The 27,442-nt window shown below is 46.1% G+C and overlaps 2 protein-coding genes across 6 annotated transcripts in view; one reads left to right on the plus strand and one right to left on the minus strand.

Moving 5' to 3' along the window:
* The window catches only part of PDXDC1 (pyridoxal dependent decarboxylase domain containing 1), a gene marked incomplete at its 3' end in the record, with an annotated part of 51,436 nt that extends 40,928 nt beyond the window's left edge, over positions 1–10,508 (plus strand). Inside the window, exons 16-24 of one of the 2 annotated variants that reach the window (XM_084881124.1) lie at positions 211–316; positions 1,747–1,918; positions 2,674–2,792; positions 3,059–3,180; positions 4,296–4,388; positions 4,462–4,558; positions 5,653–5,757; positions 7,385–7,617; positions 10,449–10,508. In XM_084881124.1, the coding sequence (XP_084737250.1) occupies positions 211–316; positions 1,747–1,918; positions 2,674–2,792; positions 3,059–3,180; positions 4,296–4,388; positions 4,462–4,558; positions 5,653–5,757; positions 7,385–7,617; positions 10,449–10,508 (1,107 nt within the window). Of the gene's footprint in view, positions 1–210; positions 317–1,746; positions 1,919–2,673; positions 2,793–3,058; positions 3,181–4,295; positions 4,389–4,461; positions 4,559–5,652; positions 5,758–7,384; positions 9,165–10,448 lie in introns of those variants that run through there. The other variant, XM_084881123.1, reaches the window with a different exon arrangement.
* On the minus strand, positions 9,774–25,754 carry NTAN1 (N-terminal asparagine amidase). 4 transcript variants are annotated; one of them, XM_084881153.1, is made up of 10 exons: positions 25,578–25,754; positions 18,828–18,930; positions 18,686–18,751; positions 18,291–18,399; positions 15,452–15,525; positions 14,320–14,373; positions 13,753–13,806; positions 12,676–12,773; positions 10,503–10,616; positions 9,774–10,097 (listed from the first exon to the last, which is right to left on the minus strand). In XM_084881153.1, the coding sequence occupies exons 1-10, from the start codon at positions 25,656–25,658 to the stop codon at positions 9,912–9,914; spliced, it is 939 nt and encodes a 312-aa protein (XP_084737279.1). In that variant the 5' UTR covers positions 25,659–25,754; the 3' UTR covers positions 9,774–9,911. The 4 variants fall into 4 exon arrangements, with proteins under 4 accessions (XP_084737279.1, XP_084737280.1, XP_084737281.1 ...); XM_084881154.1 differs by lacking the exon at positions 25,578–25,754 and adding an exon at positions 25,314–25,425; XM_084881155.1 differs by lacking the exon at positions 18,828–18,930 and having other exon boundaries at positions 25,578–25,732.
* Positions 25,755–27,442: the final 1,688 nt, after the last annotated feature.

A 27,442-nucleotide genomic window follows, 5' to 3' on the forward strand; every position in this document is an offset into this window, starting at 1 on the left:
CCCTTCAGTCTGCAGGCCAATGCTCTATCCACTGAGCCAAACCGGTTTCAGTAAGATTTCCTTTTAAAAAAAAAAAAAAAAAAAAAAAGATTAAAGGAAACTAGACCCCCCAGGAGTTCTTGAGTCCGGGGCTGAATGGATGAGGGTAGGTCTGAAGACACTCGGTTCCCTCCTTGCGGGAGCGCGTTCATTCTACCCTTTTCCCTGCAGCTGGGAGAAGAGCTGAAACAGCTGGTGCCTGTGAGTGGCCTCACGGTCATGGATCTGGAAGCAGAGGGAGTGTGTGTGAGGTTCAGCCCTTTGATGACAGCGGCAGGTAACTCGTCTCCATGGATTGCCTCACTTCTGTTCTGGGGAACATCAGTGACGTGTCTATGAAAGTCCAGGCTATGGGGTGTTAGAGCTTTCCCTTGTGATATTCTGCTCTCTTTGAAGAGGATTTTTCTTTTCTTTTGGGCTAAATTTAGGTAAATTAGCCTTCCAGTGTAATTTCTCAGAAACGGAGGCTTCTGAAGTCACTTGAACTCCTGTGTGTTGATGTCGTGTGATGCTTTTCTGTCAGTGGTTCTCAGTCCAGCCTGTATAATAGAATCACCTGTGGAGCTCTGACAACTCCCATCGGCTGGGCCTCACCTACAGAGATTCTGATTTTCTTGGTCTAGAGTGGAGCCTGGACATCTTACCTTTGAAAGTTCCCTGTGACTCACATAGGCCAGCAAAGGCTGAGAACCACTTTTAGTTATTTAAGGAAGAAGGTAGCTGAAAGTACCTGGATCTGATGACCGAGTCCTGGGTATTTGTCCCCCCAGACCACTTCATACCTGTGGGGGCCTTGAGCAAGTTATCTCCAGACCTATTTCCCACTACTTCGTGATAATGGTGTGAATATTTAAATGAGAACAAGTATATGAAATGCCTTAGGTAGTGCTTAGCATATTATAGTAGGCATTTAAAAAAGCTGAAAAAAGATGTATTTTTGTTGTTGTATTTTTATTTTGAAATGATTTCAACATTTTCAGAAAATGTTTGATGGTTTTTCATGAAATGTTCTCAACATTTTGGCGTGTTTTCTCAAAAACATCAAAGTAAGGAAGTTCAGGCATCTGTCCTGCAAAGAAAAGCTGTTGTGAAGATGGCTGCTGGCCTCGGGATTCTCCAGGAGTGTCTGCTCCTGCCGCCCAGCTTCCTCACCCAGCCCCAGAGCTGGTCTCTGACACTGGGAAGGCGGGCTGAGGACACTGAGGCGGCGCGGTGTGTACCGCGGCTCAGTGAGGTCACGCGCAGTGTTGAAATCGACAGAAGTGAGGGAGCCATGATGGTGCCAAGACTCTTGCAGCCCTGAGTCCTCTCAGGCTCTCACCTTCAGAAGTGACTTAGTTCTGTCTTCGTCACCCCCCTTCTGGCCTCCCGCCACAGCACACCAAAATAACTTTCTCCCGAGATGTTAATGTGCTGTGTGGTTGCCCCTTTGTTCTTACTTAATTTAAGCAGAATCTTTCTGTGGGAAGAATCTCAGTTTTACATCAGAGTGTCATTGTGTATTAAATTGGAGGAGCTAATTCTGTCTTTGTAAGAAAAAACTCTGTACCGGAGGGTGTGGCTATATAATACCAGATTCGTCCTCGGCTCCAGCTAATTGGATGTACCTAGAGCTGTTGGCCTTTCTGGTAGAGGAAGTGGGAGCCCTGCCCTCTAAATTTTAGCTGTTCCTGAAGCATTTCCGTAACATTCCTTGAATGTTTTTAGTTTTAGGAACTCGGGGAGAGGACGTGGACCAGCTGGTAGCCTGCATAGAAGGCAAGCTGCCCGTCATGACCTGTACACTACAGCTACGAGAGGAGTTCAAGCAAGAAGTGACAAGAACAGCAGGCCTCTTGCACGTTGATGACCCTAACTGGCCTGGAATAGGGGTTGTCAGGTATGGTTTCTGCTTATTGCCTGATGTTAATTTCTCTGCTGTATAAAGACCAAGTGGGTCAATTTATGAACCAACTTAAAAATCTCAGATGAATACGTGCAGTAACAGTGAAAACATCTAATGAACATTCAATTAGAAGTTCTGGTCCTGCCTGATTTGGCTCAGTGGATAGTGTCAGCCCACAGACTGCAGGATCTGGGTTTGATTTTTGTCAAGGGCACAGACCTTGGTTACAGGCTCAATTTCTCAGTCACGTCAATATTTCCCTCTATCTTTCCTCCCTCCCACTCTCTAAAAAAATGGAAAAATATCCTTGGGTGAGCATTAACAACAACAAAAAGATCAACAAATGAATGCATCAATAAGTAGAGCAACAAATCAATGTTTCTCTTTCCCTCTCTCAAATCAGTAAATAATAAAAAAAAGTAGTAATTCTGGGCACTTCTAACAGCACATGCAGCAGGCGAGGGGACCCACCATTGCACTCAGTGCAGTCGGAGTTGCTGTGTGTGTTTTTGTGCCAGCTCCCCATCAGGAGACATAGGTCTACAACCTACAGGTGGTGCCTGTCCGCGGCGTATGAGGGAAAGGGCCCGTTCCTCAGCAGAGCAAACTCCCTCTCTGAGCCGCTCCTTTGTCCATTTGTCTCAATCCACATTCTTGGTAACCTCCCGTTCCTTATACTTCCCCAGTGACTGTGTCCGAGAGACATTGATATTCTAGCTTTAAATACTGTTGTTTTATATTGTTTACAGGTATGAACATGCTAATGATGATAAGAACAGTTTGAAATTAGATCCAGAAGGGGAAAAAATCCATGCTGGACTCCTGAAAAAGTTAAACGAACTAGAATCTGACCTTACATTTAAAATGGGTAATTACTATTTTTATAAGTCAGCTGTTAACTGTGCAAGGACATTTCTAACTGGCGAAAACGGGCTGTGTCTTTTTGAGGAAACGTCATTGTAGTTCATTCTGAGGGGTGAGAGCTCCTTTCCCTGTCCGCCTCTCCGGGCTGCTGTCTCCTCGTTAGAACCACTTTCCTCCCCCCACAGGGGGGCTCCTTTGCGTGTACAGAACAGGGGGCTGGTGGCTGACTCATGACAGGTAACCAAGTTGGTCTGTTGTTTCTCCCCACAGGCCCCGAGTATAAAAGTATGAAGAGCTGTGTTTACATTGGCATGGCGAGTGACGAAGTAGATGTTTCCGAACTCGTGGAGACCATTGCAGTCACAGCCCGAGAAATTGAGGAAAACTCAAGGGTCTGTAAGACTAATGAAAAATCTCATTCCTTTTCTAAGTTTTGCCTGGGCAGCTAGCTGGTGTCACAAATGTTTGTTCATTCATTCTTTCCCAAAAAGTTTGCTATGAATTAGGCATGGTGCCGGGCATTGGGAATACCAAGTGGATTTGACATGGTACTTGCCTTTGGAGAACTCACAAGCCAGTGGGGAGAGAGAGACATATAACCAAGTGAGGTAGTAAATGCTATAGAATAGAAGTTAGAGGTAGCTGAGCATTCAGAAAGATGCCTTCACTGTCTGACAAGGTCAGGGGAGACTTCCTGGTTGTAGCTGGGTCCTGAGGCTGAATGCGACAGATGTTTCTGATAACTGGAACTTCCCGCCAGTAACAGACCTGCTCCTGCTGGCCAGTTGGCATGGAGAAGGGGGCTCTGAGGCTTAAAGTTGGTTCTCTAAACCGGAGATTTGAGTCACTAGAAGTCACTCAAAAAGAGAGAAAACATGATAGATCTGAGAGGAGACAGAAACGTGTCATGTATTTCACTTTTGGTAGGGGTGGGAAAGAGAAGGATATTTCATTCATTCTTGAATGGACTTTGCAGTTTCTTCCAAACCTATCTCACTTCTGACTCCAATTCCACAAATGAGCCACATGTTTTCTAATGATGTGACATTCAGATCATAGGGATAGTTCTTTCTCCTCTCTGTTTCCTGGCTAATGAGGCTGGTCACCAAGGTCTGTCTGCTTAGACCTCCTTGAGCATTTTATCCTCTTCTATTTGATTTTGTTTTATTTTTACACTAACATTTTAAACTGCAGAATTCCATTAGAACAGTGTTTCCCAAACTTTTAACATATATGTACCCCTTCTATAATTTTCGTAATGCTGAGTACCCCTCATATTCATGAGAACGTAGAATTAGGCTCAGCTAAGCACGGTGCAGTGCATATCCCCACCAAACTCCGGTGCAGCACGGACCCCCACCAAACTCTTCCCGTACCCCTGGGGGTAGGCGTACCACACTTTGGGAAACACTGCATTAGAAAAATGTCCCCAGTGCTGTGTTAATAGTTCTAGGCCCCAGGCAGTAAGTTTAGATGACAACTAATGCCTTTCTTGGTCTTAACACAGCTTCTGGAAAACATGACAGAAGTGGTTCGGAAAGGAATTCAGGAAGCTCAGGTTCAACTGCAGAAGGCCAATGAGGAGCGCCTTCTGGAAGAGGTGAGTCTGCTGAGTGGCTCAGGCTGGGAGCTGGACTGGACAGGGCGATATTGAACAATGTTCTGTTTTGCAGGGGGTGTTACGGCAGATCCCTGTAGTAGGATCCGTGCTGAATTGGTTTTCTCCGGTCCAGCCTTCACAGAAGGGAAGAACTTTTAACTTAACAGCAGGTAGGTCCTGGATCCCACACTCACGCTGAAAAGCCTGTGTGTCCCATGCTTTATCCTGGGTACTGTGCCAGGAATCTGCCTGCCCCTGTGGCTTTCTCATCTCCCCTCTCCATCTCCCTTCTCTTAACCCCTTAGCTAAAATGACCCAAAAGCAGATGCGCATTACTTAGAGCAGATCTCTCTTCCTGGGATCCAGTGAGAACATGTTCACTCAGATGTTCTCGCCCTCAAGACTGTGTCTGGGCATTTGGTTTCCATGTGAACATTTTTAAAAAATATATATTTTGATTTTTTTACAAAGAGGAAGGGAGAGGAACAGAGAGCTAGAAACATTAATGAGAGACATTGACCAGCCGCCTCCTGCACAACCCCCACCAGGGATGTGCCCACAACCAGTGTACATGCCCTTGACCGGAATCGAACCTGGGACCCTTCTGTCCGCAGGCTGACGCTCTATCCACTGAGCCAAACCGGTTTTGGCTCCGTGTGAACATTGCAGTCCCCATTAGTGTTTTGCCCAGTAAAGTAATGCCTTTGCCCAGCACTGGACTATTAACAGTTGCTGAGGTTTGGGGGAGATGATATCCACAAGACTCCTTTCCTGTTCTACCAGGGGCCCCTTCCTGTGACCCTTCCCCAGGAAATGATGACTCCACTGTCATGACAACCAGAGATAATCTGACTTTTAGAACCTGCCATGCCTCAGCCTTTAGCAAAGAGGCATTCATTCCTTGTTACCAAAACACAGTTGCTAAAGCACTTCTGATGGGGAAGTTAGGGCTGGCTTTTCCCACCTGAGCCAGGCTCTCCAGGCATGCTTAGCCAGCCACACTGCTGGCTTCTTCACATGTGCACAGGATACCTGGAGAAACGAGGATGAAACTCTCCGGCAGGGCTGGGACTTTTGAGCACAGCTGTGAGGTGGCTTTCTCCAGTTCTGGCATGTTTCAGGAGTACCCAAGTCTCCACTAGTCTGTGTGAGGCTGCATGGCTGGAGGAAGCTCAGTAGGGAACAAGGCTGAATGAGAGCATCTGCCAAGGCAGTCTGTGTCAGGAGTTTCCACCACCCACCCCTCTCTTTCTTTCCCTGGCAGGCTCTCTGGAGTCCACAGAACACACGTATGTCTACAAAGTACAAGATACAGGAGTAACACCGCCTCAGACCCCCACAGGCACTCGAACTAAACTCAGACTTCCAGGTACATTATATCTTCACTAGAGGTCTGGTGCACAAATTCGTGCACAGGAGGGAGGGGTCCATCCAGCCTCCTCAATGGGGGCCAATCGGGCAGGGCCTGCTGTGGGGGTAGGGGGTCTAATGCTGGAAGCTTTAGCTTCCCCCCAGCTGGATCTAATTATACGTTAAGGATGGCCAAAAGAAAACCCACAACAGAACTATTCTGCATTTCATGTGCATGAAATTGTTGGTGGTGTTTGCAAACATGTATCAAGATGGATGATGGCCCTTTAATGATTTTTGCGTTCTTCCTCAGTTTCCCAATATGATCTTCATGTCTGTTTGTTTAAAAGTTTTTCTGTTTTTATTTTATTTATTTATTTATTTATTTTAAAATATATTTTATTGATTTTTCAGAGAGAGGAAGAGAGAGGGATAGAGAGTTAGAAACATCGATGAGAGAGAATCATCGATCAGCTGCCTCTTGCACACCCCCCACCGGGGATGTGCCCGCAACCAAGGTACATGCCCTTGCCCGGAATCGAACCCGGGACCTTTCAGTCCGCAGGCCGACGCTCTATCCACTGAGCCAAACCGGTCCCGGCGTTTTTCTGTTTTTAAATGTGCCTATTCTTTACTATTGCTCCTGGCAGCCTGCAGGTCTTCGCCCCATTTAAAGAGAGATTGAAAGTGCACCTAATCTGGAAGGCACTGCAATTTCACAAAATCCCCACCCAGCCTTTCCACATTCCTCAGCAAAGGGCCACCATCCCGTTAATACTTAGATTGCCTTTTTGGCTCACTTGTTAGTTCTCCTGGGGCTGCGGTCGGTGGAGGGAGAATTCCACACTTTGGCTGCAGTAATGGCATAGCCCTATGATTGACATTCTACTCTCATATTGATGTGTTTCTTTCCCTTTCCCTTCCTCTCTCAAAAGAAAAAAAGGAAAAGGTTTACATTTATCGTGGGAAAATAGACTTCTGCATCATTTAATGTTTTTCCATTTGATATTGCCTATACACCTTTGTTTTCATGGTCTTTAACCCAAAGTTCCTTTTCTCTTAAGACCAGCTATCCCTTTTTTTGTTTTTAATTTTTAATATATTTTGATTAATTTCAGAGAGAAAGAGGGATAGAAACATAAATGATGAGAATCATTGATTGGCTGCCTCCTGCACACCCCCTATTGGGGATCAATCCTGCAATCCAGGCATGTGCCCCTGGTTGGAATCGAATCTGGGAGCCTTCAATCCACAGGCCAATGTCTACCCACTGGGCCAAACTGGTTAGGGCCCAGCTGTCCCTTTAAATACCATTCCAATAGCCTTGGGCTTCAGCCTTGGAAGAATACCTCTGTAGCACTCCTGAGGGGGAAATTACAGTCTTGAGAACTGGCATCATGTTTAACCTGGTGTTTACTCTCCTGAGCTGTTCACGAGTGACCTTCAAAGTCCTCACCTAAGGAGCATGTTAGTCCATTATCAGCTCTCTTTTTTTTCCTCGTTACTCAAATGCTCCAAATCAGTAATGCTGGGGATTTCCACTGAATGGTTGGAATTGATAAAGCAATCACTTGTTACACAGAGAGCTTTGTTGCAGAAGTATCCTTTATTGAACTTTCAGTGCTGTTTATCCCATCTTTCTCTAGGCCAGAAGCCTTTTAAAAAGTCGCTAAGAGGCTCAGATGCTCTAAGTGAGACAAGCTCAGTCAGTCACATTGAAGATTTAGAGAAAATGGAGCACCTGTCCAGTGGGCAGGAACAAGAGGCCCTGGAGGCTAACAGCCCTGAGCCACAGCCAGGGGCTCCTGCCCCTCAGGAAGCCGAGCAGACTGGAACCTTCCAGAACATTGCCCAGGGCCCAGAAGATGACCGCCCACAGGTAGAAGAACCGGAAAACTTAAGATAAAATTCACTGTTTGGTTTGAGACTGTACTGAATATTGTGTCATGGAAGATAAAGTTATACTGAAAATGTGAACTGTGCCACATGCTAATACAAGAGAAATTACTGTTGTTTGTGCTTTAACTGGCTTTTTGCACATGTATGTGCAAAAAAATCAGGGTAACTGATTTGTCTAATTTAATGGGTACAGAGAACTGTTGTTTCTGTCTATCCAACTGTAGTAATAATTTTTCCCCAAGTTACCGTAAACACTTTTTATTCACAAAGAACACTCAGAATGTCAAGTGTCTGTCACTTGAAACACATGCTTTTATCTTGTAAACATAAATTATTAGTTACACAGAACTTCCTGGTAAGACAGCTTTCTTTAGACCTCTCTGGGTCCTCTGCTGTGCCACTGCAGAGAGAGACAGACAACCTTCCTTTGCCATCTATTTTAGTTGGTGTTTAGTTTTATCAGATTGCAATTTACAGCTGGATCGTGCTGGCTTGAAGGAGAATGGGTTTCAATGGAATTGTAAATAAGAGTGTCAGAAGCCCTCTCTGCCATCCCCAACTGCTGCTTTCCTTGGAGATGTAAGTACGGACCGTGTCCACTGAAGCTGTGGCAGGCTATCAAGCAAGTTGACTGGGCAGTGCTTCTGTCTGTGACTTTCCTCTGCCACGAATCCATTCCTCCCTTTATATACTATTTCTAAACTAACTAAGTGACTCCTCTATTAAGAGAAACTGTAAAGACTCTTCTTGACCATATATATGTATATTTTTAAATATTGGTAAAGCTTTTAAATTGGCACAAGAGAACAGACTGTGCTCATTTCTATGTTTAATATCTGAAAACCTAATAGATGCTACTCCTAAAAGCCTAATATTAAACATGCTTTGTAGCACCCAGTTAAATTTAAATTCTAAAATAAGTATACTTTGACCGTTTTACCAGGGAGCTTCCATAGGTTTGTTCCACTGCAGCTCACCCCTTTAGGCCCAACACAAAAATAAGAAAGAAAAGTAGCCTTTCTCAGGCTGACCACGCCAGACTGCTGCTGAGTGACTGGTGAGCCCTTCCACGCCTGCCGTCTGCTTTTCCAGAGGGCAGCTCCCCTTCAGCACCAGAGGCAGTGGCCCGTCCTTCCAGTCCAGCAGTCAGGCTTGAGAGACGGTGAGACGGTGGGAATTTACACTGGGTTTGTGGACTGTAGTATTGGAAGCCTTAGTTATACCACAGTAAGCCTATAATTACACTCTGATTTGATGTGATTTCTGACATCTGGCATTTGTCAAAATGCAATTTTCCTTTTTCTTTTTGTGTGTGTGTGCAGATGATTAAACAAAGTCTTCCTGTTTATTTGGTGCAATGAAGTATAGCAGATAAAATGGGGGAAGGGGAAATTATCACCTTTAACAAGATTAATTTTTAAATGTTTTTATATATATTTGGAATTGTTAAATTGGTTTTGCTGAACAGAATTTCACCCTTAAGATACTATTTGGATGTTGGTTTCAATAAAAGTTCCTGAAATTGTTCCCAGTGAGTTCGGTTCATAAATCTTACTATCAGTCAAGCATAGTCGCTTCCTTTTGGATAGTCAGAAACTTCAGAAAAATAAAGATTTCTGAAAAATATAACTTGCACAATAATCACAATTTGAGCATTATAATGACTTAATATCTAAAAGAACAGATTTATCACTGGTTTTGTGTAATACTTAGATTAAATTTATTCTCATGAGAAATTATCTATTTTAGAGATAATTGTAATGTAGGACAGTAAGATCAAATCATATTTGTATTTCTGAACCTTCCATCTCATTCATCTAGAAATAATTTATATCAGTTTGGATTTGATGCTTCTAAAATACTTTGGGGTAAAAAACAAAAACAAAAAAAAAACACCACCCTCAGTGAGATGTATAAATCCTGACTGAACTTTATTGCATTTTAAATACTGTTTTTAAAGCAGACTCAATTATAGATTTCCCTTTATTCACTAATTTTGTAGAGTTAGAATTACCTAAGTAACTGAGATGGGTGTCACAGAATAGTGAGCAGATGGCTTCTCCTCTGCCCCTTATCACTAACCAAAAAGGAACAGCTGGATGTCAACTTTTAGCAAAGCAAAAAGTAACAAATGCCTTTGCCAAAATAAGATTTTATTTTGAAAGTCATGTGAAAGACACTAAGACTCAACGGATGTAGATTCCAAATTCATATTCTGTCCAACCCCCGCCAGTGGTCTCTGTCATGCCAAAAAGTTGCTTTCTTTGGTAATTCCTATTTTGAGCTTCTTGGAGAAGGGACCTTTTCCCATAAGCCATCTTCATTTTTTTTGTAGAGCAGAGCTTTATTTCCAGGAAATAATGTGTTTGTTGGAGATGGGTATTTTTTTAAAAACATGAAGGTTTTTCTAATATGTTCAACAAAGTGTGGGGGCTCGGCCAGAGGTGAAGTGGAAAGATTCTGGAAAAACAAGATATGAGGCATAAGAGAAGAACCTCTCGCTGTTCCCTACTTTGATAAAGATGACAAATATTCTTGTGTTCCTTGAACATTAATCAGGATGTTCTCGGATCGCTCTACACACACATGTAAATTGTAAAGTTACGTAGGAACAGGTGTACTGGGTTCGTGAGAAAAGAGCAGTTGGTTGCTTCCTACTTCACTATGCAAGTGTCTACCCAGGACAGTGCTTATCTCCCCTGATACAAAAGGTAAGTGGGGTCTGCCAGGGGCATCCGAGAAATAAATACTGCCCAATGAAGCGGGGGGGAAACAGCTAGTATTTAGTCTAAACCCTTTTCTTCCTTACAGATGAGGAGACCAGGGTCCAGAGAGTTAAGATTTGCCCACCTTGTAAATTCTCACCTCTAGTATTTGCTTATCATCTTGCTGCAACCAGAAATCCACATGTGGAAATGGCACCCAGGAATACGGTCCTATACGAAGTTGTTCTGTCTTTGCATCGTAAATACTAACCATCTGAAAAGAACATTGCAAGGAGAGATTTTAAGGAATGCTATCAGCTTCTCACACCCTACCGTTAAAGCATGCTCCAGTGTAGTCTAGCACGTAAGGCATTTACCTGAATGATAAGCTGCTTTACAATTATGTCTCCTAATAACTAGAGCTGCTACTTACTGAATACTTCCACCTGTCAGGTACTGCACTTTGTGGGTAACATATAATACATTATTTTGTGTAGTCTGACAACAATCCTGCGTGAAGATGGCGTTTCCCCCATTGTGGTGGAAACCTGAAGCTCAGAGAGATGGGGCACAGAGCCCACAGTCCCAGGTGTGCCTGATAAAGTCCGTGCTCCTCATGGCTACAGAAAACACTGCCTCCTCATTTATACCCAAGAACTAAGTTACCTTACAACTTTACACAATGCCTGCTGCCCCATCAAAAGAAAGGAAAAACAATTTGTAAAAATGCTAATTTACCAAATGACCAACTCGTAAATTCTCAAATTTGTCGATGGTCATTGTCAACTTGCTCACAAATGTTCTATTTTGGTTACTGAGATTGAAATATATTCTGAATATTAGCTAAATCAAGGCTATGATACTTGAGAAATTATAAAAGGAACTCTAAAAATGTTCAAGGGTTGGCAAAACAGGTCACTTTGAATCCAAATATTATTTTCCAATGAAATTGTCAGCATTTTATGAATGAGCAAATCTCTTTCCCCCCCACCCCACCCCCAGTTTTACACACATTTTTAAGGGATTCTTTCACCTATTCCTCAAGTGGGGGATGTCAGTCTTGGGTTTTTATTTTTCTAACTTTTAAAATTAAAATATTATTTAGCATGGCGGATGTGGCTCAGTGGTTGAGAGTCAACTCATGAACCAGGAGGTAACAGTTTGATTCCCAGTCAGGACACATGCCTGGGTTGCAGACTCGATCTCCAGTAGGAGGCAGATATGCAAGAGGCAGCTGATCAATGATTCCCTCATCCTCATTGATGTTTCTGCCTCTCCCCCTTTCCCTTCTTCTCTGAAATCAATAACAAAAAAAAACACATATTTAAAAAATGTTATTTAGCCCTAACTGTTTTGTTTCAGTGGATAGAGCATCTACACGTGGACTAAAGGGACCCGGGTTCGATTCCAGTCAAGGACATATACCTCAGTTGCAGGCTCCATCCTGGCCCTGTTTGGGGGTGTGCAGGGGCAACCAATCAATGTGTCTCTCTCACATCAATGTTTCTGTCTCTTCCCCCTCCCTTCCATTCTCTCTAAAAATCAATGGAAAAATATCCTTGGGTAAGGATTTTTTTTTTAATTATAAAATAAATATAAAATAAAAAGATCACTTAAAATGTTATTTAATTAAAAAGCACCCGAAGGCAATCAGACTTTTATTTTTTTATTTTTATTTATTTATTTATTTATTTTACAGAGAGAAAGGGAAAGAGAGAGAGAGCTAGAAACGTCGATGAGAGAGAAACATCAACCAGCTGCCTCTTGCACACCCCTTACCTGGGATGTGCCCACAACCGATGTACATGCCCTAGACCGGAATCGAACCTGGGACCTTTCAGCCCGCAGACCAACACTCTACCACTAAGCCAAACCGGTTTCGGCGGCAATCAGACTTTTAAATTGATTTGATTGGTCTTTTGATCAGTTCATTCCAGAAGATTGTTCTTTAGTTATTTGGCCCAAAGGAGTGTATGATCTGAGGTACAAAGGAGAGACACTTCTTTTCCCCTTGTTGGCTCTTTCTCTGTAGGAACTTTACAGGTAAAGTTCTTACAAAGTAAAAGGGATTCCTTCTCTTTGGATTGAATGCTAGTGGTTCACATCACCTCCTCTACACCTTCCAGGCAGAGAATTGGGGTCCTGAGCTTATAACCTAAAAGCACTCAGAAAAACGGAGAGGGGGAAGGAGAGGGAGAGAGAGGTGGCCCCTGATTAATTCACAGGTTTAAAGAAGCTGACACGAACTTTTCATATCCAAGGTCTATAAGGCTTTGGAGCTTGATGCCCTTTTTTCCCGTAACCCCTGAACACACAGATGATTCCAAACTCACTGGTCCGCCTGTTAAAGCTCGGGCAGCGCGCAGCTCCTCCTCGGGACCCCGATCCTGGAAGGAGGCTCTGTAGATCTCTGCCGTTTTCACGTTGACAGCTGTCGGAACAACGGGATGACTGAGCTGACGAAGACAAACATGGGAAGATTGCACAGGCCCACAGTTCTCCCACCGTACCTAATAGAACATGGATAAGTCTCTCAAATACAGAACAGAATGAAAACTGAACAAAATCACTCTCAAGTGCCTGTAGCTTCCTCCTTCCTGGAAAGGGACAATGAAATCTCTTAGCCAAGTACCTCACTCAAAATGGCTGGACTGAACTAGGTTCTGCAAGACTGGACCAAACCAAGAGCCGGCCCCATAGGAAGACAATCTCTTCAGGCAGGTGCGTGGCAAGGCCTTCCTGGTCAGCCCTGTGGCCGAGCGTGTCTGCAAGTGGCTGGGGGTAGAGGGCCTGTGATGATGGCCAAGTCTCGTGTTTTTGTTTCCTAATTTTTACTAAGCGTTTCAAATATATGTTATAGAAAACAACACGCATCTGTGTGCCCACCACACAACTAAATACATGAAGTATTACAGACAAGGTAGAAGCCTTCTGCATACAGCCTATTTCATCCTATACCTCTGGAGTCTTAGGGACCATCCTGAAGTTTCTGGATTTTCTCTAATCGGAGAAAGGTCCTTGATAGTTTTACTTTCCTTCTCAATCAAACCTTACTTGATCCCTACATGTAAGAAAATTACTATGCTCCACTGCGGCCCCTGGAGCCCTGGCTGGATAAAAGCACAGCCGGCCGCCTCGGGAAAGGAGAGCGCCACTGACACCCCCATTGCTGGGGGCACTGTCCGTGCTCTGTGTGTGCTTCCTGGCTTTCTCCTCCCGGGCTGCGTGTGGACATTCTCTCTCTTTCGAAGATAATGCTTAGAGAAGATCAGCTACCTGCCCAGGGTCCCCAGCAAACACAGGAGAACATACTGTGACATACTGACATCAGTGGCTCACTAGTTCCTTTCACTGGGGCCTGCCTTGTCAACATGTCGCCAGTTTCCACCCCTCAGATAAACACTACTCACCAATGCCATAAATGATTGGAAAGTGGTTTTCGTTTTCTTCCCGGTCATTTAATTCTAACAAACAAACAAAAGTATTTTTTTTTAAGATCCAATTTTTAAGGAACACTAAACAATTGCTTTCATTTTGTAAAATAGAGCCCCCACTGCTAAAGCGGGGAAAACAGACCACAAAAGGAACTGTTTTCCTGTTTCCCTGCCGAGTCCCAGAGCACTCGGGCTTATCCTGAACCAACGGCCATCTCCAGAGGCAGGGGCTCCCAGCCCTCCACCTGCTGCGGTGTGGCCCCTTCTCCTGCCCAGGACAGACAGGCTTCTGGAAATCCCAGGGAAGGAAAGATGAGTGACCCTGAAGCGGGTCAGCAGCACAACGGAGGCTGCGCAGGATTTGGACACGGGGCAGGAGGGAAAGCATACCAGCAGACGGGGAAAGCCAGAGGAAAAGTCAGCAAAGCATCGGCAAATTGTGTCCTCTGTGACTGAGCTACCGAGCCTAGGCCCTGCTTTAAGGGGGGGGGGGCAATACGTCCCTGGGATCTACTTCATTTTGGGAAGGACGGCAGGACTTACCTGTCACACACAATGTCATTAAGTGAATGTCATCATCTTGTCTGTCAAATTCACCTGCAATTAGAATTTTAAAACTGGGTGTCAAAAAAGTTCCTTTGGTTAGCAGAACATAAGCGGAGCAAGTCAAGAAGGAGACGGAGGGACGGAAGCCAGCTGAGCCATCTCTGTCCTAACACCCTTTCAGCCGCCACCTGTCCTACCAGGCCTGCCAAGTTATGGCCATGTTCCCAGCCTCAAGCCCAAAGAAAACTCTGACCACGGCTTTCCATTTCTCTTCATTCGGAGGTTTGGGAGGATAAAATGACTGTAAGAATTTTACTCTTCCTAAGTAACTATTTTTCCTGATATCATAGTCATAAAAAATTTTGATCACTCCAAAAATTTGGAAAAACAGAAAAGAATAAGGAGTAATGGTTTTTAACGGTAGAAGTATATGGGTTTTAATGCCCACAGTCTCAGTTAATACGCTGTGTATTCCATGCTTTTCCAATGCACAGCTAAGCTCATAGCATGTAGACATATTTAACAGCCACATCATTATTCCTTTACTAATGAACATTAGATCATTTCCCGTTGGTAATGTTCTACTGCCCATCTATCTTTGGGCATACATTCTGTGCACATTTCGGGTTATTTTCTTAGAATATTCCCAGAAGGGGAACTACTGGGTCCAAGGGTATGAGCCTTTTTAAGACTACCATGATGCCAAATTGCTTTCCCAGCAGGCTGTACCAATGTATGCTCCAGTTCTGTGTCAATTTGTTACCTCAATCCTCATGGTTAACAGAACAATGTGTTTTTGAAAAAAAATACTCATTGAGTAGGGAAAATATGGTATGATTGGTGTTCTCATTTTCTACATGTTAAAATGGGCTTTTCTTCCTGGAGGGTGGTTCTGTTTTTACATAATTCAGAGCATATCAACTGCTGTCTTAAAAAAAAATCTTGACCCATCCCATTACCCCCTGAAAATGCAGCTGTGTGCTGTCCAGTCTGTATGTCAGGTTCCACGCTAAGCCGTTTATGTCACTCCAGGAAGGGGTGCCCCTCTCGTGTCCTCACTGGGACTTACAGCCAAGCAAAAATAGGTACAAATTTTTATCAGATCTGGGGGGGAGAACAGGGAACTTACTAAGAAGTTGATGAGTAAGTTTTTGTGACAACTGCCTATCGTCACTGAAGCCGCCCACGAGGTGCACTTCCAGCCTGGCAAAGAGACGGGATTGTGGTCAGAGGCCAGCACAAGGCAGCGACTATGCGCTGGTTCTGCTCTGAATGGCGTTTCTCAGCTTCAGTAAGCCCTGCTCTTCCAGGCCATGCTGAGCCTCATGCACACAGAAGACACCTGTGTGCTCCCTGCGCTAACTGGGGAGGCCAGGCAGGCTCCTGGGGACGCTGCCCGGGAACCCTGGCGGCTGAGCGCATTTCTGCCTTACCACAACGCGGTGCCGCTTGGTGCAGGGGCCGAGGAACTCTGCTCAGGAAAAATACGCCTCTAACACCGTCAACCCACCCACAGCGGACACCTCTGAAAACCTCTTCAGCGTCTTCGCCAAAGAGGAACTGGGCGGAGGGGTGGGGAGGGAAGACAGCGTACGTGCCATAGCCCGCTTTGTGGAGGGGCTGCAGCGGGCCTGCCACAGTGCTGCCCCCCAGTGCCCGCTCCCCTGGAGAGGCAGGAAGGATCGTCCCCATCCCACAGAGGGAACTGAGACTTATTATCCACGTTTCCCCCGAACGTTAGATGCATGAGACAGAAAAAAGTGTTCTTGGAGTTAAATAATTTGGGGAAACCTTGTCCAAGGTAAGCCCTCCTCAGGAATCATAGTTCACACCAGCAAAGAAGAGCCCTAAGAAGTCTGACAGGTGGGGGAAAAAATAAACCTTGTTTAGCCACGTGTTTCCCACTTGTCTGCTAACTACCTGTGCGCAGCCTGAAACAACCCGGGGACCAGTCTTTGGAAAGTGCAGTTGTAGCCTGGCTGGTTTGGTTCAGTGGATAGAGTGTCAGCCTGTGGACTGAAGGGTCCCAGGTTCGATTCCGGTCAAGGGCATATGCCTGGGTTGCTGGCTCAATCCCCAGTGGGGGGCATTCAGGAGGCAGCCAATCAATAATTCTCTCATTAGTCATGTTTCTATCTCCCTTTCTGAAATAAATAAGAACAGCCGGGACCGGTTTGGCTCAATGGATAGAGCGTCGGCTTGGGGACTGAAGGGTCCCGGGTTCGATTCCGGTCAAGGGCATGTACCTTGGTTGCAGGCATATCCCCGGTAGGGGGTGTGCAAGAGGCAGCTGATCGATGACTCTCTCTCATCGATGTTTCTAACTCTCTATCTCTCTCCCTTCCTCTCTGTACAAAATCAATAAAATAAAAAATAAAAAAATAAAATAAATAAATGAAATAAATAAGAACATACTAAAAAAGAAAAGAGCTGAGACCGGTTTGGCTCAATGGATGGAGCGTCGGCTTGGGGACTGAAGGGACCCGGGTTCGATTCCGGACAGGGGCATGTACCTTGGTTGTGGGCATGTCCCCGGTGGGGGGTGTGCAGGAGGCAGCTGATCGATGACTCTCTCTCATTGATGTTTCTGGCTCTCTGTCTCTCTCCCTTCCTCTCTGTACAAAATCAATAAAATATATATTTAAAAAAAAAAAAAGAAAAGAAAAGAAAGTGCCGCTGTATTTCACAGAGACGTGAGGAATGAATTGGAATCTAAGAAACCAGCACAGGGCCAACCATCAAGCGGTCTCATACTGAGCCTTCACAGTAAGAGGAGCAGAGGTCGCCGTGGCTTTGGACACTGGGCCACAGGGTGCAGCGGACCTTCCAGAGACCACAGCAGTTCCGTGAAGAGACCAGGGATGTCTCACAACTGCGTTCTGAGAACCATGGAGTTGGGCCTGTGGCCAGATCCAGCTGAGTCATCGAGGGCCCAATGAAAAGTCCGTTCTGCGGCTGCAGAGGCTGCAGGCCGGTGAAGCCAGCCCGGCCCGCGGCAGCCACACAGGCAGGAGTGTAATTACATTTAAAAATTCAGCTGTGTTGTACTAGTGACACTGACAGAGGCTTTTTAAACCTTTGGGATTCTAAGCACTTGTATATGAATGGACTAGTTCATTCAACGGCTGCATGAGGCTTCACGTAAAATGGGAGCAAAGCCTGCAGTCGGCCTGATGGGGGAGGAAGGAGAGGGGACAGGGGAGTGAGCACAGGCCAGATGTCACGGGCCCACCACTGACGAGCTGTGTGACTCCGGGCCAGCCGAGTCTGTGTCAGCAGCCGCGGAAAGGAGGGGGTTACACTTCCTGTAACCGGTGAGGTTAGATGCTGTGATGGACGGCCAGGTCAGACCTCAGCTCTTGTAAGGGATCCCTGGTGAAATCACTGTTTTGCCGACATGTACCCCTAGTCCCTCAGCCGTCTCCCGTTCCTTCCCTGCCTTGATTTTCCCCCACAGCCCTGTCTACCATTTAACATCCTACTCTGCTTACTGAATGTCTCCTTGCTTTACCATATGAACACCGTGGGGGCGGGTTTGGTGTACGCTGTCCACTGCTCTGTCCTTGGCACCTAAACCAGCTCTTGCTCATACAGAGCATTCAATAAATAATCGCTGAAGGAATAAATGAATGAAGGGATACTACAGCTGGGGTACTATGTACCCCAATGTCTGATATAGGAACATCTAAAAATACGTTACTGAACATAAAACTACGGGTGCAAGGTCAAACCTTCCATTCACAATCCAGCCTTGTTTCCTGCCTGTACCCATCACCCACCCACCCACTCCCTCCCTCCCTCCCTCACCAACCAGGACAAGGGGCCATGCTGTGCCAAGCTCCGCTCCAGAGGAACAAGACAGCCACTGTGGTAGTGACATCTGTGTGTCTGTCCCAGCTTCCACAGAGGTTTCCTCTACACAAGGGTACAAAGTTCCCGATATCAAAACAGAGTAGCGTGGAGCTCACCTTCCACATTGAGCGTGGTCAGAAAAGGATTTTATGGAGTTCATGATCAAGGGGACCTCAGCTTTGGTGTCAGATCCATCACAATGTGTCAAGCAGGTAGCCCCGTTACCTGAAGAACAAGGGTGAAATGACTCAGTTATTCCCGATGAGCCCTCAGTAAGCAAGCCAACTCAATCCTGTCCATCCGGACCACCTCCTCTCTGAACATCCTGTAAGGAAAGACAGAAACTGTGCTGCCCAGCCAACCCGTTCTGACCAGGGCACAGGGAGGTACCATGCAGACCAGAGAGAAGGTGAGCCGAGTCAGGTTTCCGGTAGGACACCAGGACACTCAAACTAACGGTCCCAAACGTGGCTGGTTTAAATAATGATTTCCTTTGTCTCTCTCGCCATACCTGTGTGCCTCAGGACCACAATGTGGCAAGTGGTGGCATCATCAGAACCCAGAATGGAGATGGAGCCTGTTTAAAAAAGAAATAAAATAAAATATCCAATAGCCTTTTGGGAGAGCGCCCAATTCACTGCTTCCTAACCTACCATCCTTTGGGGAGGTCACTGCAAGCTCTCTCTGCTGAACATACAGAAGGCCCTGGGGTCCCACTTGTTGAACAGACTGACCTCTGAGGAGTCTGGCTCTTTCCTGTTTAATTAAAAAAAAAAAAATAGTGATGGAAATTAGTGAGGACTGAATAACTAGAGGGGTGGAGAGAGCCAAAGTGTGCCCTAAGTGGGAAATACACACGTGTAGGTCTGAGGTGTGTGTGTTATTTGACAGAAAGGCTAAACTAAAAAGAAAGCAGTAACCATCATGTGGAACAATGCAAAAAGCAACAACAAAGTCCTATTCTTTTTTATCCTATAAAACAAGATTTTAGTTTTAGTTTTTTAGATTTTAGTTTTTTGCATCTATGGAATAAGATGCAAAAATCCGTTTTCACAGTTCCTTACTGAAGAAGACAGGAGGCTCCTCACGATTTTACAAGAGTAAAAAGAGTCAGATGGTATGGCCTAGTGGATCAGTGGATCAGAAACCACATCTCCTCTTTCCTTTCTTTAAAGAAGTAGAAAGGTTAAGATCTTCCCTATCCCCTGATAATCCTACTCCTGGAAATCCGTAATGAGAAAATAATCCAAAATCCCTGTGTTATTTAGGATGGCAAAAAGCTGGGAGCAGCAACAAGAAAGGTAAGTAAATTGTGCAGAACCAACTCACAACTACTAATTGCACAGCCGTGGAAAATGAGGACTATGGGAAAAGAGCTTTGAAATGTACAATGAAAAGCAAGATGCAAAAGTATAAAAATTTAAAGCTATCAATATACTGTTTAATACAAGAATGCTAAAACATGACTATATCTAGGAAAAATTAAATATCCAGTTTAATTCTGGAAGGAAATTCACCAATATGAGCATGGTTGTTAGAACAGGGCAAACTCAAGTAATTGAACTGGTATTTTTTCTCTATTCTCTAAATCTTCTATAATATAGTTATATTATTATTAAAGTAGAAAACAAAAAATGAGCAAATCTATAAAAAATAGATTAATATTAGGTGTCCTCATTTTGTCTAAATGAATATTTGTATAAATTGTTATGCAGTAATCCTGGGGGAGGAAAAATTAAGTGGTTAAATTCTTGAATGAAAACTGAACTACACATTTTCCCCCAAAAAAATGTCAAATTGATACAAACTTAAGTATCATAATTTCCTTACTTGCAACAAATAAACTCAATGAAAAAATTCTTATCCAGATATGTAATATAGTGTATTGTCTAGACTGGAGAATGTTTTCATAGTCTTAAACAGGCTTCTTGCCATATCTCATATTGGTGAGAATTTAAGTTAGTACTTATTAAAATAGATATAAAAAGGCATAATGACCAGCTTGATGAATTACAGTGTCTTGTTTTTTAAATATATTTTATTAATTTTTCACAGAGAGAAAGAGAGAGGGACAGAGTTAGAAACATCGATGAGAAAGAAACATCGATCAGCTGCCTCCTGCACATCCCCTATTGGGGATGTGCCCACAACCAAGGTACATGCCCTTGACCGGAATCGAACCCAGGACCTTTCAGTCCGCAGACCAACGCTCTATCCACTGAGCCAAACCGGCTTCAGCTAGTGTCTTCTTTTTAATAAACTCCCATTAATTGGAAGCAAAACAGCGATTAGAATGAGACCAGCCCTCAGTTTAAGAGAGGAATTGAGAACTAAGTGAACTGCAGTGAAGACCTGGATCTGCCTGGCACCACTGCCGCTGCAGCCGTCAGTGAGAAATAAATGTGGCCGATTGTTCTGAAACTCAAACACTCCTTATCAGGAAGCACTTTCCATCTTCATACCTCTTCTCAGCTCACCTCAATGCAAAACAGCAAAGGAGATCAAGAATTTCCTTCTTACCACTCCTTTATTACTTACCTTACCTTTGGTCTTTTGGGAAAGAGAGAGGTAGGAACAAAGGCAAATTTTTACCATTTGTTTTCATAACTGGGTCACCATCCAAAAGTAAAGCTACTTGTGAGATCTGATTCATACCCAAGACCAAAAATCAGGTCTTTTTTGACATAGCTCCAGAGAAAAGCACCGTGGACTATTAGAAGAAGAGAGAATGCCACAGGCAGGAATGGTATGCTGCTTCTGTCTTCCACTTAGAGAAATTAAAAAAAGTTTTTTTTATTTTCAAAGTTCTCTGGGGGAAAGCCCACAGCCAGCCCTACCTCATAAACTCACATCCTTTCTGATATAATAAATAGCTTCCTCAGCTTTTGCTTTTCTCTGGACACTAAGATTCACTTTTAAAAAATATCTTTTCCATCGGTCTTTCTGTGCAACACCTCACCCTCAGTTCCCAACTCCAAGCCTGTGGTGCCCGGGGCCAACCCTCCCCTCCTGAAAGGGGCCGGGTGGTAAGTATTTCGGGCTGTGCGGACTGCCCTGTAGCATGAAAGCAGCACGCCCCATGAAAGCAAAAGGCTGTAGCTGTGTCCCCAAAAACCTTATTTATGGGAAATACCAAAATCTGAATTTCATATACTTTCACATCACCAAATATTAATCTTTTGATTTTTCTCCCACCCTTTAAAATTTAATGTTAAAGCTCGCCAACTACCCACAAACAGGATTTGGCTTGTGCCTATCGGTAACTGCCCCCGGGTTAGCCTGTCATTCGCTGTACCCTCCTGCTGCAGACTGTCAGCTCTTCCTTCAAAAACAGGAGCAGGTCTAACGGGGCTTTGGGAACGGAAAGCTCGATGTGTAGGAAATTATCATCAACAGGTACAGCTCTCAAAACTGAGCCTTCTTCCCACTTGTGCTACCACCTTATTTCAGTCCTCCACGGTCTCACATCTGAATTCCTGCCACAGAACTTAGGAGCGGAAGGTAGACAGCAAGACAGCGGGGTCCCCTGCCTTTCACAGACTGCCCGCCTGTGGGCATGCTCTTGACTGTGCTCCTGCCGCCTCCGGGCCATGGGGACAGCGGACCACCCTCAGGTTGTGTGAGGAGTAACGGAGGGCGGGAGTGTAGGGAGTGGCTGTCACCATCCCTCCTCCGTTTCTTGGACCCCCAAGGTCTCCCCTGCCCACTCTATCCTCCCTGATGGCCGCCAGAATTATTGCTTCAAAACACTGGTTTTGTTACATCACTTCTCTGCTCAAGAAAACCAAACACCCTTCCGAGCCCAGCAATTTCATTTGAAGGAATAATTACGATTTAGCTCTGTGACTTTTCATAACGATTATAAGTGCCTTCCATGCTTAAAAGGACGAAGAGAGAGTTACAGCGCATTCATATTGTGGAATTCTACGAAGCCATTTAAAAGGTGTTGCAGGACTGGTTAAGAGCAAAGACTAGCCGAAACCGGTTTGGCTCAGCGGTAGTGTCGGTCTGCTGACTGAAAGGTCCCGGGTTCGATTCCGGTCAAGGGCATGTACCTTGGTTGCGGGCACATCCCCAGTAGGGGGTGTGCAAGAGGCAGTTGGTCGATGTTTCTTTCTCATCGATGTGTCTAGCTCTCTATCTCTCTCCCTTCCTCTCTGTAAAAAATCAATAAATTAAAAAAAAAGAGAGAGAGAGAGTAAAGACTACATAGTGCTGCCGGACGGAACTTCCTGCGGTGACGGCAGCATCTGTATCTGTGCTGCCTCCTACAGGAGCCAGGAGCCACAGGTGGCTTTCGAACACTTGACACGTGGTTAGTTCGACTGAGGAATTTTTAAAGTTTATTTAATTTTAAATAATTTAAATGTAAACAGCCACATGTGGTTGGTGGCTACCATACTGAACAGTGCAGCTGGAGACCGAGGCAGACGGCCAGGGTTCTGATCCAGGCGACACCACTTACAGGGTGTGGGACCTTGGGCAACTCACTCAGCCTCTCTGTGCTCACCGTCATCACCTGTAAAATGGGAACAGCCCCCACTCCTACTTCACAGGGCAGCGGTGCTCAGCAAGTTCCACGGCGTTACTGTTATTTCTTAAAAATGGACTTTAGCCCTGGCTGGTTTGGCTCAGTGGATAAGAGCGTCAGCCTGTGGACTGAAGGATCCCGGGTTCAATTCCAGTCCAGGGCACATACCCTGGTTGCAGGCTCCATCCCCAATAGGGAGAGTGCAGAAGGCAGCCAATCAATCATATTCTCTCATCATTGATGTTTCTCTCTCTCTCTCCCTTCCTCTCTGAAATCAATACAAATATATATTTAAAAACTGACTTTAGAAAGAGAAACATCGATTTGCTGTTCCACCTATTTACACATTCACTGGTTGGCTCTTGTGTGTGCCCTGACCAGGGTTCAAACCCGCAACCTTGGCATATTGGGATGACGCTGCATTATTATTATTGTTACTATTCTGTGCTAGGCATAGCTAGGGAGAGGCTTAAACTTCCTGGAAATTCTTACATCACACTGTTACATGAAAAAGAATATATAGTATGCTCTCATTTAAAAAAAATATATTTTATTGATTGTTTACAGAGAGGAAAGGCGAGGGATAGAAAGTTAGAAATAACGATCAGTTGCCTCCTGCACATCCCCTACTGGAGCTGTGCCTGCAATCAAGGTACATGCCCTTGACCGGAATCGAACCTGGGACCTTTCAGTCTGCAGACTGATGCTCTATCCACTGAGCCAAACTGGTTAGGGCAGTATGCTCTCATTTTTAAAAGTACATCACACACAAAGAAGAACCTCTGTAAGAATATTTACTGAAATGCGAAGTGACTGTAGCCATAGATTAGTAATTCTTTTTAACATTTACATTTATTTAATTTTTACAAAGAGGATGTGCTACTTATACAATAGAAAAAGTTAAATCTTTCATTTCCCTCCACTGCCTATTTGTTGAAGGATCCACCCAAACCCCTCTAATCCAGGTACGACCTACCCCTCTCCACTTATTTCCGGTCTGTCCTCTGCACCAAGGAGACTGGCAGCTCACCTGCCCTCAGGACCTTCCTCCCCTGCCCATCGGAACACAGTCTCTCTCAATTGCCTAGCCCCCCACCCCTGTCCCCTTTTCACATCTCTTACCCCCGCCCTCCTTCCTTAGACTGCTGCAAGTGAACGTGACCGCCCCTCCTCCGTGTGTCTCTAACGCGAACTGGTCCCCACCAGGAAGCCTTTCTGGCCACGTCTCCCTGAACAGGCCCAGCCCCACCGCCCCGCCCCTCCCCACGCTCCGTGTGCCGCCTTGGACTCTGATCTTTCTATCTGTCATATAAATTTTCAGACATAAAAATAAGTGTCACATTTTTCACAGGCAGCTGGAATGTTTTCCCTTGGCGAGTCCTACTCCTGACTTCACCGTGACAGCGACACAGCACTGGAGAGGGCTTAGCACAATGCCCAGCGTCTGCGGCACACTCAGGATGTGCTGACAACTGGCACTACTGGTTTCTTGAAACGCAAGTGGAGAATTGCACGAAGCCGTCCCCTCTTCCCTGTCAGTTAACTCCCCCTTATGCTTCGGGTCATCTGTTCACTCATTTATTTATTTTTAAATTTATTTATTTATTTATTTATTTATTTATTTCAGGGAGAGGAAGGAAGAGGGAGAGAGAAAAACATCCATGATGAAAATCATTGATCCGCTGCCTCCTACAGGCCCCCTCCAGGGGATAGATCCGGAAAGCCTGGTATGTGCCCTGGCCTGGAATCCAACCCTGACCTCCTGGCTCACAGGTCCAGGCTCAACCACTGAGCCACACCAGCTGGGCAGTTCACTCACTGATGTAACAAATACCGACGGAAGCTTACACTCTGGAGGCAGATGAAGGAGAATAAACAAAAGTAGTGTGCAATTACAAACTGCGGCTGCTGCAGAGGGACTCTCAGGAAGAGCCCTCAGCCCACAGGCCGGACCAGGCTTCTGCGCCTCCATCTCAGACGGGAAGGGGGCGCTTTTCTTTGCGGCCCTGAACAGCTTACGGTCTCAGAGGGACTGTGATTAGCAACCACCCCCTCCCTGACCGGACGGTAAATGCCCTGGATGGAGGGAAAGAGGTGAACACGGGGCAGTGCCCGATGGACAGATTTAAGTGATTCCCCCTTAACTGGGACAGGTGTGAGGTGTGGTCCCCAATCGTTTTTTCAGTAAAAAACAAACAAAAAAAAACGTTTTCAAACAGTTTCTGCATAAGCGCGGACCAAGGTTTTCGAGACCTATTTGAGGACAAAAGCAGAAAAACAAAACAAAAAAACCGCTGCCGTCAGGGCGTGGTCCTCAACTGGGCGCAGCTGTGGAGAAGCTGGGCCCTTTTTCCGGCTAAAAATACCCGGGCCCTGCGCCCCGGGCGCAGCGGAGGGGTCCGGGGAGCAGCCCGCGGGGCACCCCGGCCCAGACGCTGCCGGAGCCCCCAGCATAACCCGCCGCGCCCTGAGGACCCCAAACGGAGCGCGTTCCCGCGGCGAGGCTCCCCGCTGTCCCTGAGCGCCCAGCCCGGGCCGGGGGTGGGGGCAGGGGACCCGGGGCGCCCTCCGGCCGCGGTGCTGAGCGGCACGGGGGCTGTCACCGAACCTCTCTGGGCCCGGGCCCTCCCCTCCCCGGAGAACGGGGGCCTCGGCAGACGGCCTCTGCGGTCCGAAGGAGAGGGCTCCGCCGACGCCTCCAGCGCAGGCGGAAGGGCGCTGCCCGCGGCCGGGGGCACCGCCAGCAGCACCTCGGCTGCGCCAAGTGTGAGTCAGTCTCGGGGCAGAGCGGCGGCGGCGGCGGCGGCGGCGGCGGCGGGGGGAGGAGGGCTCGGTCCGCCGGGAGGAAGCCCCCCGCCCGGGCCCCGCTCACCTCCAGCAGCGGGTGGGCTCGGACGAGGTCCGCGGCGGACTGCGGCAGCTGCACTCGCCGCCCCTCCACCAGCAGCGGCATCGCGGAGACGGCGGCCGCGGCGGTCCAGGGGAGGCGTGGGCCGCCCCCGCCGCGGGCAGCCTGGCCCCGCCGCCGCCGCCCTCACCCCCACCCCGCCCCCGCCTCTGGGTGCCCCCGCGGGCGCCGCTGGGAAGTGGAGTCCGAGGAGACCGCACTGACCCAGGAGGGTGAGGAAATCCAGGGCGGGGCCGCAATGCCCCTTGGGAAGCGTAATCTAATAGCCAGGAAACGGAGTGAGGCCAGCCTCTTCCGCAAGGGGCGCTGGGAAATGTAGTCCTGAAAGCGTGGGGGCGAACGGAGGGGAGCTGCGCCCAACTTGAGAGCCTTTGCTCTCAGAGCCTAGCTCAGTTCCCAGATCCGGTAGCCTGGCCTGAGGGCGGGGTCTGAGGGCTCTCGGCTTCGGTTCACAATACGGTCCCTACCACCATCTAATCGTGCGTGATCTTGAGCAAGTCCCAGATGGTATTCAGTGAATAATAAACGCAACATGTCTTAATCTGGGAAAATAGAGCCTAAAATTTGGTAGCCCCACATTTAGAAATCATCAGTTAAGTATTGGCATCCATTAGGCACCATACCATGCAGTCCTACTGAGGATAGGTACCCTGGTGCAAGGCTGGGGTTCTCTATTCTAAAACTTGCAAATACTCCAATAGATCCAATTCCACAATACATCCAATTCCACAATACATCAACAAAAAGTAATTTTTTAAAAAGATGGTGAGATGAGGAGAGTCATCCCACGATGAGCAAAAACTACTAAAATGTAATCATTTTATATTCCACCTCCTTAGTTTCTCTAAACTCCAAGGGCTAAGAAACACCATAATCAGTGTTGGGTTAGGGCTCTATTAAGTTGGTACCAAGGAAGTAACATGGGTAAAATGGAAGACATCTTTGTCTTGAAAAGATTTTTTCATGGAAGAGCTTCCTTCTTTAGTCTTTCTCACAAGGTAGCCAAACAGCTATGGACAGATTTTACATGCATTTTCACTGAATCCTCACAACCCTAGAATAGGTATTAGTTTTCAATTAACAGTTCAATAAAATTAGAGTTTTGAAGAGCGTGTCACACACTTGGTTAGAAAGAGAAGCTACTAACCAAGCAGACAATGGGATGGACTCTGGTTCTCCTACATCAATTGAAAGTGTTTTGCATTCACAGGTAGGGCTGTGGTTAAGCATAGACCTATGGAGGTTGGGGGTATGATCCCTAGGAGGAGTCATATGGGAGGCAATAATTTTTATCATTTGTTTCTCCCTCTCAGTGTGCGCGTTTGTATGAGGCCCCGTGCATGAATTTGTGCATGGGTGGGGTCCGGCTAGCCTGGCCAGGGGGAGGGGATGTGGGCGGTTGGCCAGCTGCCTGCTGTTAGAGGGGACAATTTGCATATTAGCCTTTTATTATATAGGATATATACTGAGTGGCCAGATTATATATTCAGAGATCATAATAATCTGGCCACTCAGTATGTATGTACACACACTAGAAGCCTGGCCTGATGCATGAAATTCGTGCAAGAATAGGCCTCTGCAGCCCCACCCCCCACCCACTGGTCATTCAGGAAGGTCATTCCCAAAGGTCATTCCACTATCAGGTCTATTTAGCATATTAGCTCTTTATTATATAGGATATACACTGAGTGACCAGATTATTATGACCACCTGACGTTTGTAAGCAAATTAGCTGGACACTGCATCGTATGGGATATGGAAGCCAAAGGCCTGTTTGAACACCTTTGCTGTCTGCAGTTACCATTATAAAACGTCTCCAATTCACACAG

This window comes from Pipistrellus hanaki (genome assembly GCF_964339955.1).
Source record: "Pipistrellus hanaki genome assembly, chromosome: 4".
NCBI classification, from domain to species: domain Eukaryota; kingdom Metazoa; phylum Chordata; class Mammalia; order Chiroptera; family Vespertilionidae; genus Pipistrellus; species Pipistrellus hanaki.

What these genes read in the sequence shown, in the direction of transcription:
- NTAN1 (XM_084881153.1), bottom strand. Translation starts at nt 25,658, where the DNA reads ATGCCGCTGCTGGTGGAGGGGCGGCGAGTGCAGCTGCCGCAGTCCGCC. An exon ending in GACCACGCTCAATGTGGAAG is followed by an intron (nt 15,526 to 18,290) that starts GTGAGCTCCACG and finishes TCTCTTTGCCAG; the next exon opens with GCTGGAAGTGCACCTCGTGG. An exon ending in ATGATAAGCAAATACTAGAG is followed by an intron (nt 10,098 to 10,502) that starts GTGAGAATTTAC and finishes TTGTTTTTCCAG; the next exon opens with AATCTTTCCACTTCACCTCT.